The sequence below is a fragment of the Ictidomys tridecemlineatus genome, chromosome 1 (assembly GCF_052094955.1).
Source record: "Ictidomys tridecemlineatus isolate mIctTri1 chromosome 1, mIctTri1.hap1, whole genome shotgun sequence".
Taxonomy (NCBI): Eukaryota; Metazoa; Chordata; class Mammalia; order Rodentia; family Sciuridae; genus Ictidomys; species Ictidomys tridecemlineatus.
In genome coordinates, this window is record NC_135477.1 from 102,168,118 (window position 1) to 102,187,887 (window position 19,770).

At 34.7% G+C, this 19,770-nt stretch overlaps 1 protein-coding gene across 18 annotated transcripts in view; it reads right to left on the reverse strand.

Annotated features, from left to right (window-relative positions):
• The window catches only part of Arb2a (ARB2 cotranscriptional regulator A), a 446,980-nt gene that overhangs the window by 398,996 nt on the left and 28,214 nt on the right, over positions 1–19,770 (reverse strand). For 10 of the 18 annotated variants that reach the window (XM_040273173.2, XM_040273174.2, XM_005326163.5 and 7 more), the window contains one exon: positions 9,867–9,987. The exons of 5 other annotated variants lie outside the window; for them this stretch is intronic. In XM_040273173.2, coding sequence (XP_040129107.1) covers positions 9,867–9,972 — 106 coding nt within the window. In that variant the 5' untranslated portion in view covers positions 9,973–9,987. Of the gene's footprint in view, positions 1–4,213; positions 4,362–9,866; positions 9,988–19,770 lie in introns of those variants that run through there. 3 more of the 18 variants (XM_078044957.1, XM_078044939.1, XM_078044940.1) reach the window with 2 other exon arrangements.

A 19,770-nucleotide genomic window follows, 5' to 3' on the forward strand; every position in this document is an offset into this window, starting at 1 on the left:
TGACAAAGTATGAACATCATACTGAACAGAGAAAAATTAGAAGCATTTGCTCTAAAATCAGGAATACAAGAATGTTCACTGTCACCTATCCTATACAAACAGTTCTTGAATCTGCAGCCATAGCAATCAGGAAGAAAGAAATAAAAGGGATACCAATAGGAAAAGAAGAAATCAGGGCTGGGGTTGTAGCTCAGTGGTAGAGCGCTTGCCTAGCATGTGTGAGGCACTGGGTTCGATTCTCAGCATCACATATAAATAAATAAAGGTCCATCAATAACAAATAAAAAAATTTTAAAAAAAGAAGAAATCAAACTATCTCTGTTTGCTGAGGACATGATCCTACACTTAGTGCGGGGGCAGAGGGCGGGGCACTCCTAGAGGTGATATACAAATTCATCAAACTAGCAGGATAAGAGATCAACACATGAAAATCAATAGCTCCCCTATATTCCAATAATGTATCTGCTGAGAAAGAAAACAAAAATACTATTCCATTCACAATAGACAAAAATAAATAAATATTTGGGAATAAATCTAACTGAAGAAAAAGAGCTCTACAATGAAAATTATAAAACACTGAAATAAGAAACTAAAGAAGACCTTAGAAGATGGAAATTTTTCCCATGTTTTTGGATAGGTGAAATTAATAGTGTCAAAATGGCCACATTCCCAAAAGCAATTTCAGATTTAAGGCAATTTCCATAAAAATACCAATGATGTTCTCCACAGTACTAGAATAAAATGGTCCTAAAATTTACATAAAAGAATAAAAGACCCAGAAAGCCAATGAAATCTTGAGCAACAAGAACAAAAATGGAAGCATCACAGTACTTAATCTCAAATTATACTCCAGGCCTACAGTCACCAAAAAAAGTATTGTTTTGGCATAAAAACAGATAAGAAGACCAATGGAAAAGAATAGAAGACAGAGAGACAAATCCACATAAATACAGTCATCTGATCTTTAACAAAGCCAACAAAAACATAAATTGGAGAAAAGCTTTTTTAACAATGTTGGGGAAACCGATAGCCCTATGTAGAATAATGAAACTAGATCCCTACCTTTCACCCTGCACAAAAACCAACTATCATAAACCAATTATAAAGTAAACAGAAAGAAGACCAATAGAGCAAAGGAAGGAGATCGGGAAAGGGAAGGGGATAGGAATTGGGATTGAGATAGAGAAATCTATGTTAAGTGGATTTATCGATGTCAAAATGAACACCCACTATTAACTACAATCCACTAAAAGTTTTTAAAATTTTTGAAGAAGAAAAAAATCAGTTTCGTATTTTTAATTAAGAAGGGTATGTATAGCTCAATGATAGAGAGCTTACCTAGCATTTATTAGGTCCTGTATGTGCAGCACCACAAAACATACAAAAAAAAAATCACCTGAAAAGCTCGACATCTATCAAAGAAATTATATTCAAAACTCAAAATTTTCATAAGTAGAAAAAAGAAACTATGGTGCAACATAGTTTCACTGATGAATTTTACCCAACAATTAAAAAATGAAATAATTTTATTCCTACCTAAACTTTTCCAGAGAAAAACAAGAAACAGTAACTCATTTTAAAAAGCTAAATATCAAACCCAAAGTTTATCAGAAAATTATAAGATAATTTACATCATATAGATACAAAAATACTCAACAAAAATTTAGTCAAAGAATCCAGGAATATATAAGTAGAGTGATATATTATTTCCAAATACAGTTTTTCCTGGCAATGCAAAGTTGGCTTAATATTTGAAAATCATTCAATGTAATTCCCTAGAGCCTGGATTTCAGGTTTCAGGATGGCAGGGGCAGACCGGATTTAGGCAGGCTCTAAAATGTTTCTTACCTCTTTAGACTCCATATCTATCTTGAGAATGTTCTATTCATGAAAATTAGCAAGAGCTCAACAGCTAACAAGTCATATCACACAGCACAATGTAAGACTCTGTATTAATCAGCTTTTTGTTAATATAAAAAAAAACCCTGAGATAATCAACTTGAAAAAAAGAAAGGTTTATGTTGGCTTACGGGTTTGGGGATTTCAGTCCATTATTGGTTGGCCCACTAATTCTGGCCTGTAGAACCCCAATACATTATGGTGGGAGGGCAATGTGGAGGAGACTACTGATCTCTTGGTGATCAGAAAGCAAAGAGACAAAAGAGGAACTTGGGATACATAGTCTATTTTGAGACACACCTCAATGTCCTAAAACCTCCCCCTGGGTCCCCTTCTTAAAGGTTTCTACCACCCTCAAATAGTGTCAAGATAAGGTCTAAGCCTTCAAAACATGAGCTCTGGGAAATACTACAGATTGAACTATAGCAAGTTCTGCTTGCTGCATGTCCACCAACAATTTATTGCTTAACATCAACAAACTAACCACTGGCAAAAGCAATTTACTTGGCTAAAACCTTCATCAATGAGTCTAGGAAATAAACTCTTCCCCAAAGAACAGAGGAAAGTCATATATATATATATATATATATATATATATATTTACTATACTATAATCAAGGTTATCACAAATAATGTTGATAAGGTAACATTAATATCAAGAATTTGGGGGGATACCAGGGATTGAACCCAGGGGCTTTTTACTACTAAGCTACATGCCCAGCCCTTTTTTATATTTTATTTGTAGACAGGGTTTCAAGTTGTTTAGGGCCTCACTAAGTTGCTGAGGCTGGCTTTAAACTCAAGATCCTCCTGACAGCCCCCCAAGCCACTGGAATTACAGGTGTGTACTACCAGCTCAGCTAATATCCAGAATTTTTAACAACATCACTGTGGCAAAGTGCAGGCATTCTAAAGATAAGTGTGGAGATAAAAAGTAAATAAAAACAAATCCACATGAAAACTAGTTATAAGTCATCTTTCCAGAAATCCAGGAAAAAATGTATTTATAAATGAGTAAGTAGACAAACTAAAAGCCCATAAAACTTGCAAAGAAAAAAAATATGTTTAAGAAGTAGAATTCCTTATAAAGCTATATCCATATGTCTCACTGCCATGTCCAAAAGAGATGACAGAATTACCTGATGTATGCCTTCATTTAAGGATAACTATCATCATCTTCACCATTTTCATTATCTTTATTATCTTCATTATCAAAGTAAACTAGTTTAAATTATTTTTTCCAGAATGCACTGCCTTAACTCTGCTTATCCTAGTACTTCTTACCTTTTTTCTGCCCACTGAAATTATCTGATGAAATTTTTCTACCACTATGCCGTTATTTGAAGCACCCTCCTTTCATGAAAAATTGTCATCTTCAAGTATGCATTCTTGCCATGTAAACTTGAAACCCTTCATAGAACAGCAGTCAGTGATCATCAGCTCATTGTTTTATGCATCATAGCCCAGTTGTGAAAAAAACTCAAGAATAAAATTTCCTTCCTGTTCTAGGAATAGAGTTTTATTCAGTGTTTCAACTTTTTTCTAAAGTGAATTTACTATGTACTTACCATTTTTATTTTCTAATACATATGATGCTTGAACAATGCAGGGGTTAGGGGGACTGACCTGCCAACACAGTCAAAACTCCAAGCATACCTTTCATTATTACTATTATTATTATTATTTAACACTTATATTAATAGGATCTTGCAGTTTGTTCACTTTCTTTTAAAAATCAAACTGTATACCTTTGTTACAATCTAAAAATGAAGTTCTTAAATATCTCATCTTGACTAGCTATGAAACAAAGGGAAAGAGGAGTGGAAGGGGGGTGTTATGGTTTAGATGTGAAGTGTTCCTCAAAAGCTAATGTATGAGACAACGCAAAACAGTTTAAAGGTGAATTTTTTGGGCTATGAGAGCCTTAACTGGTTGTTAACTGTAAGCAGATAGGGTGTGGCTAGAGGAGATAGGTTCCTGTGGGCTTGCCTTCAGGGTACACATTTTGTCCCTGGTGAGCTGAGCTTAGTCTCTCTCTGTTTCCTGATTGCCAAATCCTGAACTGCTTTCCTTCTCCACACCTTTCCATCATGATGTTCTGCCTAACTTTAGTCCCAGAGCAACAGAACTGGCCATCTATTGACTGAGACCTCTGAAACTATGAGGCCCAAATAATTTTTTCCTGCTCTAATTGTATTTGTCAGGTTTTTTGGTCACAGTGACAAATTAACTAACTAAAACAGGAGTGAAATGCAGAATGAATTTTTTAAAACCATGTTATAGGCATATATAAATGTACCAAAGGGACTTTTACCTTTAGATGTCAAAAGTACCAATCAAAAATAAGTACAGGAGCTGGGGATATGGCTTAGCGGTAGAGCGCTCGCCTCGCATGGTCATGTCCCTCGGTTCGATCCTCAGCACCACATATAAATAAATAAAGTTATTGTGTCCAACTGCGACTAAAAAAAAATAAATATTAAAAAAGGTAAGTACATAGCCAGGCATGGTAGCATACACCTGTAATCCCAGCAGCTCTGAAGACTGAGGCAGGAGAATTGGAGTTCAAAGCTAGCCTCAACAAAAGTAAGGCACTAAGCAATTCAGTGAGACCGTGGCTGTAAATTAAATTCAAAATAGGGCCAGGGAGGTGGCTCAGTGGCCAAGTGCCTCTGAGTTCAATCATAGGTACAAAAAAAAAAAAAAAAACATAAAGAAGCAAAAGGAAGATCAGGAGAGTGAAAAGGGTGAGTGGGGTAGGGATTGAAATCAAATTCCTTGCATGTATGATTTTGTCAAAATTAACACAGTTACTATGTATAATTATAATGCTCTAATAAATAAATAAAACCTTCAACAGTATACTGAGGAAAACTAGGCTTTAAATGTGCATTTGTAATTACCAAAAAGAACCATCTGTAAGTCAAAATTATAAAAATTCTATGCTGAATAGACATTATAGATAATCCAAGTTATCTGGTCAATGGGAAAAAAGAAAGCACTTGCTATCTTTAGCTCCAATCTTTTTCCCTTTCTTTTTGATGGAACCACATTCATTTCTTCTTATGAGCAGATAATAGTATAGATGGTAAACTGCTATTTACTCAGCCCTGCCATGCTCAGCCTGAGGAGTGAACAAATTTTCAGCTAGTGGATTAACTGTTTTTTTCTCTTTATTCTCTGGTGGTTTGGGGTTTTCTACTTGTTTTAGGGTTGTCTTCACTGGTAACTGAAACTGTGGCAGTACAAATATCAAGGTGGCTACTGACCTTGGATATTGCCTCCTTGATTTTCCTCTTCATTACTATCTTCTCTAGACTGTCTTTGTGAGGAAGGCTCCTGCAGAATTAATCACCTACATAGTATGCTTCACTGGTTGCTACAGTCTGGGTCTGGAATGTTCCCCAAAGGCTCATATGTTGAAGGCCTGATGTAGTAATGTTCAGAGGTGGACCTTTGGGACTAATTCATAAAGACTCTAAGCTCATTAATAGACTAATCCATTGATGGATTCACAGATGAGTGGATTACTGGGAAGTGGAAGAAATAACAGAAAGTGGGACCTAGTTAAAGGGAGTAGGGCCTTGGGGGCATGCCCTTAGGGATTATACCATCTCCTCACTCTATCCTATCCATCATGAGGTGAGTAACATACTCTACTATGTTTCCCCATCATGATGCACTTCCTCACCACAGACCCAAAATCAATAGAGCCAAGTGACCATGAACTGAAACCAAAAAACAAATAAATCTTTCCTCCTCTAAATTGATTTTCTTGTATTTTGTCACAGTGATTATTATGGATTATGTCTTTACTGTTCCACAAAAGATTATGTGTGAGGCAATGTAGGAATGTTCATAGGTAAAAGGATTAAATTATGAGAGCTGTAACCTCATCATTGAATTAATCCATTTGATCCATTCTGAACGAACTGCTGGATAGTAACTGTATGTAGGTAGAGTATGCCCGGAAGAAGTAAGTCACTAGGAGCATGGCCTAGACTATGGCCTCTCCCCCATGCTCTCTGCCTGTCTTCTGGCTGCCATAAGCTGACAGTTTTCTTCTTCCATGCCCTTACACTGTAATGTTCTGCCTTACCTTTGCCCATAGCAATTGAGTCAGTCAACTGAAACTCTGAAATTGTGAGCCCAAAATAAAATTGCCCTCCTCTAAATTGTTTCTGCCAGGTAGTCTAATCACAGTGATGGGAAGCAGACTGAAACACTGGTCTACCTTGTCCTTCTGTACCCTGATTGCCAACCCTGTCACTCACTTCTCCTTGTAGAGGAAGACTGGCATACTGTGATCCCTGCTCATAGAGTCTCCACATGTAGTAGTAAGATGGGAACTTTTAACTGTAGTAGGGCAAGCATTGTTAGGTCCAGCCTTCTGAAGCATCCTCTAATCCCTCTCTCTTTTCTCTATTCTACCATTCTGATAGTCCACTGGTAATTATGTAGAGGACCCCTGTGATGCATTTATAATGGTTACAATCTGCTGTTTCTTTACTGCCTAGAACTGGAACTCTACCGGAGCATGCAACCTTTGCTGTCTCAGCACCCTTGCTTTAAATAACATTAAGCTCCCCATTTCTTTGTCAACTACACCATAAAAGTATTTCCTAGAGTTATTATTTATGGCAGAGTGGTATACAAATACATCTTCCTTGGTACCATTCTTATTTAATTAAAACATATCTGTTTCTTGCACTGAACCATTTTTACTATCCCTCAAATTTGCCTTGTAATGACCTTCATATCCCCATATGAAGGCACTCCTAAGGGAAGGCTGCCAGGGCCACCACTCCCTGTGCTGCTGTACATGTTCTGGGCTTGGTACAGGCAGTGCTGATAGGTATTTTGCGTGTTATATGTATTAACACATACCAATATGTTATATGGTGTGAAAAATGCTCAAGAAGTATGGAGAAATGTCTTTTTACTATCTAATGCAATTTACCGGAGACTAAATACTCACACAGATATCATTAGTGCCACAGGAATCTTATGCAGATACAACACTTGAGATTATTGCAAATAGCAACCAAAGGTGGCTACAAAATTAAAAGAGTAGTACAGTATGGACTACAATTAGTTTTATATAGTTAGATTTCAATACTCTATATTTGTTTACACTTTTCTTCACATTATAACTGATGCCATGTACACTCTATGTGTGCATGTGTTACACCAGTGTATGATAAAACAGACTATTATCTACATATAGTCTAAGTGATCAGGACATACCTAACTTTTTTTTGGTGTTTTTTTTTTTTTTTGGTATTTTTAGATATATAGTTCACTTGAAAATTTTTTCAAATACCCCTATATTTCAAAAACAAATTCATGTTATGTATATATACCCATGAAATTCTAACCCATATTGTTCAAGAACCTAATATATTTTCAATTTGACTCCATTAATTCTTATAATACCATGTATACTAAGAATTATTACTCCTACTGCACAAATGAAGATAAAGACTCAGAGAAATTAAGCAACTTGCACTATTATAAGAGGAAAAATCTGAACTTAAGTCAGACAGTTCTTTGTCTAGAGACTATTTATACTCTTTTGACATCAGTGTATTACCTCTAAAATTCCCCAAATCATTCTAACATCATACAATATGGGAGAACCAATTAGAACCACAACTTGGAAATCAAATTTTCTTATCAAGTAAGGCTGAATATGCACAAAATCTACCTAGGTGGGAAACCTATCTATTTAGTTGCAAACTTTCACGAACATTCCTTGTCACTGATCCTAAATTATCCCTTATTCTGACGGATCATTCCCAACAGCATATGTGGATGAAATAAAACCATACATAGAGTTGTGTACAGCTGCCTTCAATTTCCTTTCATTCTCTACTAAAATTCTCCATTCAGGATCTAATTTCCATCAATTCACTGAAACAGCTCTTTATAAGGGTCACAAATGACCTTCATATTGTCAAATCCAAAAGTAAATTCTCAGTCCTCATCTAATCTGACCCATCACCAGCATATACTTAATTAATTACTCCTTTTTTTTAATTTTGATATTAAAGATCTCTCTTGCCCTTGGTTCTTCTCTTCACTAGAAATTCCTTTTAAGCCTCTGTTGGTGATTCCTCCTTATCTTCCTGATTCAAAGTCAAGGTGTCCAGAGCTTAATCTTCAGACCTCTTTTTTTAGCTATACTAACATCTTGGGTGATCTCAATTAGGATCAGAATTTTAAATATTATTTCTTGCTAAGAAATCCCAAATCTGTATCTTTAGCCTAAACTCTCCCCCAAATCACCAAATCAACTTTTCCCCTTTTGATGTTTACCTGGGATCTAATAATAACACATTCAAAATCTAACTCTTGCTATTTACCAAGAGCACCTCCAACTTGTTTTCTCCAATGTTTTCTCACTGTAATTAATGTTAATGGCTCCTATTTAAGATAAGAAGCTTCAAAGTGAAGCTTTTCTCAAATGGCTCATGTCTAATACATCATCAAATAATGTAATCTCTTTCTCCAAAACATTTCCAGAATGTGTCACTTCTTAATCATTCCCTTGCTACCAATATAATCCAAAGCCCATCATCATCTCACATTTGTGAGGAGAATTTGTCTAGAAAACCTAAAGTTAGTAACCTTCTTAATCATTTTCCATTTTTGTGGGTAAGAGATACTTATATAATTCCATGAACAGATCATTACATCTAAACCCAGAGTCAAGATGACAAATAAGTTGAGCCAAGAAACTAGTCGATTAATCTTGTATCTGCTTGAGGTTTCATAATAAGACGTAAAATAAGGTAGTAGGAAAAATTCTTGAGGTATTTTTATTATCCACTTGAGAACACTCAGGTAGGGACAGCAGCCAAGGATTCAGAGAAGCAGCCTATAGCCATATCTATATAGTATATATCTAGCAGGAGCATCTGCTATGAAACAGATCTTGGAACACTTGAGGAAAAGATAGATTTTACACTAAATCAAGTAAAAGGGAATCCTATCATTTGCCAGTTCATGATGTTTTTAGAGGCCATTTTAACGGTGTTTAAACATAGGATCTTTAAGAGATGACTGGACCATAAAGGGTCCACTCTTATATATAGGACTACTACTGTTATAAAAGGGTAAGTTTGGCCCTTTTTACTTCTTGGTCCTTCCTCCAAAGGATAATACAGCAAAAAGGCTCTTTACAGAAACAAGCACTTTGGTATTAGACTTCCTAGCTTTTAGAACTGAGACAATAAGTTTCTGTTTATTATAAAATATCAATTCTGTTATATTCTATCATAGAAGCATAAAGCAAACTAAATTTTAAAAGTTGGCATCTGAACATTGAGAAAACCCTCAAAACATTTTTTTCACCACCAAATAAAGCCTTGAAAACTTATATGGATTTAAAACATTGAAACCTTTTACAGGTTACATAGATAATCAGATCATGGACAAATTATAGACATTGAAATATTTGATAATAAAAAATGTATATTTCTTTTAGGAGTAAAAGTATATTAGATAACAGATTTTTTAAAATCCTAGAACTCAAATCCCTAACAATGTCTAAGGCAGATTCCTTCTGAAGTATTAACATGGAGGGTCTCACATAAAAAATCCCTAGTGCCAATGCCACAAAGACAAAATACTGGAATAGTCAGATCATTATCCTAACCCAATATGACATTCCAATCAACAAAAATATTGTAAGGGAACCAGTCTTGAATCAAAAGACAATGTTAGTTCTAATACTAATGCATGATTCCGAAAAGAACATTAAGAATTCTTAGTTATAAAAATCACTGTGTATTCACTACATCTCAGATACTATGATAGTTCCTGTGAGAGACATAAATAACTAAAAATAGCTTAGGTACTGGTAATCTGTTTTAAAAGTGAAATGAATGAAAGGTCACCTAAACATTCCTACACCTTTTCTAGGTGTAATAAAAATTTCCTAAGAAAGCAAATTAAGTATGTACCTTTCAGAGCTGTAGTCTTTTCATTTTCATCTGGACCTCCCTGCTGGATTTGTGCCATGCTTATCCAAATTGGCAACAAAATTAAAGAGCTCAAGGAAATAGACATCAATCTTCAGACAGTCTAGAATGAATGAAAGCAATAAATTAAGGTCTACTCAAATCCTACCTACTCCTTGAGGACTTCCTAGCTCCTTCCATTAGAAGAGGACAATCTCCTCTCCTGATCTGCCACTACACTTTGTTGATCACTATTCCATAGCTCTTACTATAGCCTGCTTTGCATTATAGTTATTTATGTATTTATTTGGCTCAGTTAATAGTTTAAAAGCTCTAGGAATATAGGTATCAAGCTTTTGTCAACATTATAACTCTCATGTCACCATATACAACATCTTAAATCTGTATGTATTTTGAACTGAATTTACCCAAATTTACTATTTAGTTTCAATTCCTTATCAACTAATGTTTTCTTAAAAAATAACTTCAGATAATTTTTAAAACTTGCAATTTCATTTAAACAGTAAGTATGTGTCATTAACAAGGTCACAACATCTTCCTCCTAAAATATGAAGTTAGAAGGAGAAAAATAAACATATAAAGCATCTATGAATTACCTATACTATAATTAGAAACACAACTTGAGGAAAAAATTAGCCCATTTAAAAATTAAACTATGTTAAATTCATTATCTGGTGATAAATGGTATACTTTATAAATGGTCTCTAGTAAGTCGTTATAATATAAAATTTTGATTTATTACTAGTTCTGTTCTACATTGGCCAAAGGGAAGGCATTAAAAGTATAACTAAATTACTTTTCTGGGGGTGCCTATGATCAAGAATAGAAACATTATTCCTATTCCAAAGTTTAAAAGGAAAACATGTAACACATACAATGGAAAAATATAAGCTAAAGTTAGTCAATTATACCATAACTACAAGGGAAATTATAAAACAATTACATTGATGACAATAAAATACAACAGATTATTCCTCTAAGGTACCCAATTGATTTGCTATGCACAAAGCAAACTGTGGTTTCCATTTAAAGATACAGCTTATGATTATCTTTAAAAAGAAACGTATTTCTGTAATTAGCAGAATGTTGGAGAAATAATCTAAAATTTACTTATTCTGCAAATAGGTAAAAAGTTTTAAAACATAATAATGAAAATAAATATTTTATACCATAAATGTTCCAAATAGACATTACCAATGTTGCCCATATCTCAAGTTTAATTGCAGGTGATATAAGAGAAAGGACCCTCTGGCTCTCCAACTAACTAGCCATGAATCCATGATATATAATTTAACTTGTATGTGCTTCATTTTCCATATGTGTAAAATGGAAATGATAATCATGCCTCCCTCATAGTGAAAGCTAACTATAAAACATTTAGTATAAAAAAAACATTTAGTATAGTGTCTGATTTATAATTAAGTGTTTAATATATGTTGGCTTATAGTTTTCAAAATTGTTGTAAATGAATCTTCACCACTTAATAACAACTCTGTGACCTCTAGAGAGGCACTTAATATCCTAAAATATCAGTCAACTGCTACATCTGGATCTGATCTGAAGTGTCCCTAAAGGCTTATGTGTTAAAAGCATGGTCATCACCAATGGTGCTATTTGGAGGTGATAGAAACTTTAGGAGGTAGGGTCTAGTGGAATAAAATAACATCACTGAGGGCATGATCTTGAAGGGGATGTTGGGGTCCCCCGATCCTTCTTATTTCTTGTTGCTTCCTTGCTGCCATGAAGTGAGCAACTTTGCTCTACCACAGGCCCCAAAGCAACAGGGCCAACCAACCATGCACTAAAACCTCCAAAAAAATGAGCTAAAATCTCTCTTCTTCTTCATGGAAGAAGTAGCTCCTATTTTTCTTCTGTGTATTTGTAACTTAAAATTCCATAAATTCAGCATAAAGTAAATGTATCTATATTCCATGAAGAGATACATCCCAGTCTATAGGTTAGGTAATGCAGCTGTAATGGTGAGTAAAACAAACATGGTCACTTCCTCTGCTTACTTACTAGCTAAAATCAAACTGCCAAGTGACCACAGCTAACATATTTCAGACTTAGACTGATAATTACAATACTGTTATAACAAAGCAATAATTAAAAGGCTTATCAGCCAGGTACAGTGGCACATGCCTGTAATGCCAGTGGCTCAGGAGGATGAAGCAGGAGGATTAAAGGCAGCCTCAGAAAAAGCAAGGCACTAAGCAACTCAGTGACACCCTGTCTCTAAATAAAATACAAAACAGGGCTGGGTATCAATATGGCTAACTGGTCAAATGCCCTGGTACAAAAAAGTGGGGGAGTGCTTATCAGGAATCAGTCCTAACATGTCCCACAAGTTGTGTAGAAGTTTTATCAGCTTGTAAATACCATCCTGTAGTAAAAATTAAAGAGATAATGTTCATACATGAAAGATCATACACAGTGCCCTTTGTTAACAATTCCATGACTGCATTAACTATATATAGGCAAGCTTCATAAAATTTTTAGTTTCTCTTCTAATTCAGTATTTCTATTTTTATTTCTTTTTCTTTTCTTTTTGTTTTTGGTACTGGAAATTGAACCTAGGGGTGCTTAATCACTGAGTCATATCTCCAGCCCTTCTTGTTTTTATATTTTATTTAAAGACAGGGTCTTGCTAAGTTGCTTAGGGTCTTGCTAAGTTTCTGAGGCTGACCTTGAATTTGTGATCCTCCTGCCACAGCATCCTGAGCCGTTGAGATCACAGACACGTGCCATCATACCAGGCTTAATTTGGTATTTCTTCTAATATAAATTATAAAGTCAGTTTTCCTTGGCCCCAAATTATCTGATTCCTAAACAGAATGATTAATATAATTATATCACTATGGCTACTTTAACAAAAGTAGAATTATAAATATATTTTGATGCTGTGAATCATACTCAAGATTCATATTTTAAAGAATCACTTTCAAGATCTAATAAATTAAGAATCATTATTCTTTTATTTTTTATTTGTTCTTATTTTAAACATGAAAATAGAATATATTTTGACATACTAAACATATATGGAGGGCTGGGATTGTGGTTCAGCAGTAGAGCACTCGCCTAGCACGAGTGGGACCCGGGTTCGATCCTCAGCACCACATAAAAAAAAAATAAAAATAAAGGCATTGTGTTATGTCCATCTACACCTAAAAAATAAATATTAAAAAATATATATGGAGTATAACTTCTCATTCTTCTGGTTGTACATGATGTAGAATTACTTTGGTTGTGTAATCATATATGCATTTAGGATAGTAAGGTCTAATTCATTTTACTATCTTTCCTTTTCCCATTTTCCCTCCCTTCTCCTCATTCCCTTTTGTCTAATCTAAAGTACTTCTATTCTTCCCTACCCTACCCTAATTGTGAGTTAGCATCCACATATGGGAGAAAACATTAGACCTTTGGTTTTGGGGGACTGGATAATTTCATTTACCATATATTTTCCAGTTCTCCATTTACTGCTAAATGCCATAATCTCACTCTTCTTTATGGCTGAGTAATATTCCGTTATATATATTTACCACATTTTCTTTATCCATTCATATGTTTAACGGCATCTGGGTTGGTTCCATAATTTAGCTATTGTAATTTGAGTTGTTATAAATATTGATGTGGCTGCATCACCGTCATATGCTGATTTTATGTCCTTTGGGTTTAGACGGAGGAGTGGGATAGCTGGGTTAAATGGTGGTTCTAGTCCAAATTTTCTGAGGAATCTCCATTAATGCTTTCCAGAGTGGTTGCACCAATTTTCAGTCCCACCAGCAATGTATGCATGTATTTTTTTCCCCACATCCTTGCCAACATTTATTGTTCCTTGTGTTCTTGATAATTGCCATTCTGGCTGGAGTGAAATGAAATCTGTGTAGTTTTAACTTGCATTTCTCTAATTGCTAGAGATGTTGAATATTTTTTCACATATTTATTGACCAATCATATTTCTTCCTCTGTGAAGTTTCTCTTCAGTTCCTTTGCACATTTGTTGAAGAATCATTATTCTTATTTTATATGAGACAATTTAAAAATTCATATAGCAGTTTGCTGGAGTGATGACATATTAGAAGTTAAGAAACTATTAACTATTGTATATGGCCCTAAACCTTATAGTGGCAGATACAAAGCAAGTAGGCATGAAGCAAAAGCAATTTGTCTGTTTCTCTCTTAATACACTGTGTTAGATTTTTTTACTCTCTTGAGTTACATTCCATGGCTGTGGCACAGCTGGTAAAGCTAAGCCAGAAACATAAATTCTCAATTTAGTTTTCCTAATAAAAATTCAGAGTTATAACTTGCATGATCACAGATAAACACTATTGAAAATGCAGCCAGCAGGCTGTTTGGTACATTTGATATATATTAATATGTGCATTCAACATAGTTTATTCGAAATTATCTGATGGATGTTAGGTTATCGGGAATAAAGTGGTGGAAGGTTTTTACTGATGTGAATTGGGACACAGTTGACATGTTGTACACTTCACGATAACCACTGCTGTTTAAATATAGTTTCCTAGAAATGGTTACAGTACAAACTAGATTCAAAACATCTCAGTTTGCAATTTCATTCTGTGAACTACACAAAGCAATTATCATATCTTTCCCTTCTATGATTCCAACAGAGAATCCACTATGTATAAATAAAGTTATAAATAACTTGTCATGTGTAATCTTTATCTAGTCAGCATTTCAAAACATGAAACAGTAGAATATTTATTTAACCTGTTTGTTCAAAATATGCCATAAGCATTATATAAAATGTTCAGAAAGATACACAGAAGCCTCATTTTTCCATGTTTGTTTTTAGCCAGGTATTAAATACAAACTAGATATAGGTGATTTTACACCAGGAGTCCTTTCCACCTTATATTCCGAATGCATTTACAAAAGTACAAAATATAGTGCAGAACAAGTAAAACTGGGTTAATTCTCTGAGGCCCCCAGCATTGGTCTGGGTCTAGTCTGTCTTCAAAGCATCCTTGATCACTGAATCAGACTCTGGAAATCAAGCTCAAAATAGCCTATTTGCACTTGAAAGTACAGTAAGTGAAATTGGTAGCAGAGATTTATGACCCACCCAAATTAGAATTAAAATAACCAGTGTGCTTCATCAGTAAAGGTTAGTTCAAACTTATATATGACAATATGTAATTCTAAGACTATACTGATTTTAAAATATATCTTTGGGGGAATGTGTGTTATACAGATATAAAGGAACTGAGGAGAGAAGCGAGAGAATGAAGACATTAGACTGGAGCAGACACAGAAGATAAAGCACAGCATAATATGGTCCTCTGGTCCATAGAAAATGGTAACTACCACACAGAATGCAATTATGTTTGGATCAAAGCATAGCTCAGTCTAGGAATAACTGATTCTAATTCAAGGCCATCTAAAATAATTTCTTAGTTTTTCCAAGCAACATGATATAGGCATGGAAAGACAAATTTGAGTTTTTAATCTCAGTTCCATTATAAAGTAAAGTGACTCAAGAAAATCACAATACCTCTAGCATTCAGTGTGGAAGCTACCATTTTCTATGCACCAGGGTTCCACATTATACTGGGCTTTGTCTTCTGTGTCTGCTCCAGCCTCATATCTTCATTCTCTAGCCTCTCCCCCAGTACCCACATATCAGTACACACACAAATACACACACCCCAAAACATATATATTAAAAATTACTATAGTCTTAGATCTTTTGCAAAATAAAGATACTAGATTTCATGTACTGATTTCCACTATTAGGAAGTTCTTACAATTTGGAGCTGAGACAAGTTGATCATAATTATGTGTAGACTAAAGCTGTCAACTAAAATTGTTATCAGTGTATTTAGTTTGCTATTCAGAATTAAGATGTATAAAATTATTCCCCATTGTTTCTCATAATACATTGGGAAATAAAACATCTAAAATAAAGAGCTAAAAGTTAAGAAATATCAAATAAAAAGATTTTAAAAGAAACGAATATTGCACTACTGTCTTTTTAATAGGTTTCAAAATTGGAAATCATCTGGTCAGATTTCTCATAGCTTTTAAGCTACAAGAAGGCAGAAACTCAAAAGACTACAAGAGAAAAGCATACAGTATCTACAAGACAATGCTAAAAATTAAGTTAAGAAATTAAACAAAGACAAAGATAATTGTAGACTTTATAAAGTCTACCAAAAGAAAAAAATTTATGTAGTCTTTTATAAAGTTTTTATCATGTAACAGAAATGGCAGAGTTATGACCAAGCACAAAATAATTCCCAAATTTTAGAAAAACAAAGTATGTCAAACAAACAGTAGTCTCTTTCATATAGATAAAATATAAATGTCATTCTATGACAAATATAAACAGCAACACACAAATGATACAAGTGTGCATAATCCTAGGCCAAAGTAAAAGGGTAGAAACTATCTTTATATTTCAAAACAGCTAATACATGAAATAACGGTAAAAACATATTCACAAAGTCAGCACCAAATTTTCTCATTTCATAAACATGCTTACTAATATCTCTAGTAGTGCTAAACTTAGTGAATTCAAAATGCAACCTAGACTTTAAACTATAACATACATGTGGCAGACACTGGATAAATTACCCAGCTGTCCTTTCAAGGGGAACTTGCTGCACAGCTGCAAGGAGTGCAGTCAGCCAACAGATTCCAAATATCCAATACTTCAGATAGCCTCAGGTGCTGAATGCTATCTCATTCAAGGGCATGCCTTTCTCCTATTGACCCTCCAGTGACAAAACAAAGTGGGAATGTGAAGGAAAACTCTAATGGGCAATATTTGCTTCAGAGTTTGTTGCCAAGTTGATGGAGGTTTCATTAGGTCTGAACATAAATTCAACTTTTCTCTCTAATCAATCCTATTCTCCTCCTTCACAAGTGCTCGTCATTTCTTCTTCCTACTTTTAGTGCTTTAGTATTGAACCCCAGGCCTTATTCATGCTAGGCATGCATTATACTACCGAGCTATACCCCATACTAATGCTGATCTTGAATAAACATTTTACACCCCAAATTCTGTCTCAGCATCTGCTTCTGGAAAGCCCAAACTTTGACAACTGCTTTTCCAAATGTTTTTCTGAATATTAAACAACAAATTTCTGATATTATGAGAAAAGATTTTTATTCAGAATATATAAAGAACTCTAGCAACTCAGCAATAAAAATGACAAATAACTTAATTAAAAAGTGAGAAAATGAAGCCAGGTGCAGAAGCACATGCCTATAATCCCAGTGGCTTGGGAGGCTTAGACAGGAAGATCATAAGTTCAAAGACAGCCTCAGCAAAAGTGAGGTGCTAAGCAATTCAGCGATATTCTACCTCTAAATAAAATACAAAATAGGGATGGGGATGTGGCTCAGTGGTCAAGTGCCCTGAGTTCAATCCCTGGTACCGCCCCACACACACACAAAAAAAGTAAGCAAAGGATATGAATACAAATTTCTCAAAAAAAAAATACAAATGGCCAAAAAGCATATGAATACATGCTTAACATTACTATCCATTACAAAAACGCATCAAAACCTAAATAAGATACAATGCCATAATACCACTATGGCTACAATCAAAAATAAAAATAAAACAAGTGCTCATGAAAACATGAAATATTTTAGTCAGCTTTTCACCACTGTGACCAAAAGACCTGACAAGAACAATTAGAGGAGGAAAAGTTTATTTGAGGGCTCCTGTTTTCAGAAGTCTCAGTCCATAGATAGAAGGCTCCATTCCTTGGGATTTGAGGTAAGGCAGCACATAGAGGGAGAAGAGTGTGAGGGAGGAAAGCAGCTGGGAGCATGGCACCAAGAAGAAGAAGGGGGGTGGGGGGGGGAGAGAGAGAGAGAGAGAGAGAGAGAGAGAGAGAGAGAGAGAGAGAGAGAGAGAGAGAGAAAGCGAGCGAGCACATTCTGCTCAATAAAGACAAAATATAAACCTAAAGACAAAATATAAAGGCATGGCTCCAGGTCCAGACTTCCTCCAGCCACATCCTATCTGCCTACAGTTACCATAGTGAATCCCCCTAACACAATGATTAGGTTAAGACTCTCTTAACCCAATCATTTTACCTCTATAGCTTCTTGCATTGCCTCACACATTAGGTTTGGGGGACACCTAATATCTAAATTATAACGTGGAGAAATGTAACTCCTGCTATAGGGATGGTGGGAAGGCAAACTGGCACAGCTACTCCAGAAACAAGTGAACAGTTCCTGAAAATATCACATGTATGGTTTACCATATGACCTTTACCATATGACCTAGCAATTCTTCTTCTGGGAATATATGCAAAAGAATGAAAATGCATGTCCACATCAAAACTGATACACAAATGTTCATAAAAATATTATTCATAATTATTAAAAAACAGAAATAACCAAAATGTCTATGACACAATATGGCATATAGATACACTTGAATATTATTCATTAATGAAAACGAATGAAGTATTAATGCAAGTAGATTAATGGCTTTCAAGGGTTAGAAGAACGGAAGAATAGAGTATGACTTTCAATAGATATGTGGCTTCTTTTTGAAGTGATGATTCCACACTCCAGGGTAGAAGGTGTCTCTTACTGTAATTAAATGGCTGGCGTGCTCGCTCCCTCTCTCTCTCTCTCTCTCCCCGCATCTTTATAGATGTTTTATAGCCAAAGGAAGTCTCAAAAGGAAGGAGACTTGATAATCTCACCCACTCTTCTCTCTTCCTTCCATGCAAAAGGAGTGAGGAGGGGACTTTAGGGAGACTCACTTGAAGAATTTCTCTCTTTAAATGTCCCTCTCATCCTCTCTACCCAAAATGCAATGGCAACTGTCTAGGCCTGCTCTAGTTACAAAAAGGAACAAACTTTATTTTCTAGGTATAAAATGAAATCTGAAGCACTGAAGCTGCCAACACAATAACACTTTGTGGAATGTTAAGCCATTTATGTTCTCAGACCTATGCTTTAAAAGTATGCCAAAATTATAACACAGAATAAGGAGGGGGAGGGAAGAATAGAAGTTCATGGATTAGACAAATGGGAATGAAAGGAAGGGAGGGAGATGGGAGTACAAAAGACAGGAGAATGAACAGGACATAATTTTCCTATGTTCATATACCAACACACAATCCATGAAATTCCACATCATGTATAACTAAGAGAATGGGATCCTAATTAGAATAAGTTATACTCCATGTATATCTAATATGTCAAAATACACTCTACTGTCACATATATTTAAAAGGAACAAATAAAGTCCAAAAAAATATGCCAAAAGCTCTCATTATTATTGTCCATACAGGCACAAAGTGATAAGAGTCCCTTCCCATGATTGTGAGAATCAAGAATTTTACAATTAGACTTCTACTTCTAACATTATATCTAAGTCTTCCAAGACAGCCTAACTCTAAACCCTGGGAAGTTCATTACAAAACATTAGAGTATCTATAAGTGCCACTCACCAAATAAACAATAAAAGGAAAATCATAATAATTTCAATATATGTAGAAAAAGTATTTGATAAGAGCATATTTTTAAAAAATACATCATTTATGATAGCAAAAGTAAAAACCTGTGTGGTCAGAATAAATCAAACAAAATATATGTTAAATCTATATGTAGAAAATGACAAATTATTACTGAAAGACATTAAACTGAAATATAAAAAGAGATCATATTCATAGTACTCAATATTGTGATATCAATTTTCCTCTAATTGATATGTATATTTAATGTAATATCACTTGAACCGAAAAATGTTTTCAGAGAAATTAAAAAAAATTCCAAATGTTTTAACAAAGAGGAATGACCAAGAATAGATAAAACACTCCAAAAGACAAAGAATATGATATGGAGACTTGCCTCATCAGGTTTTACACTAATTAATAAA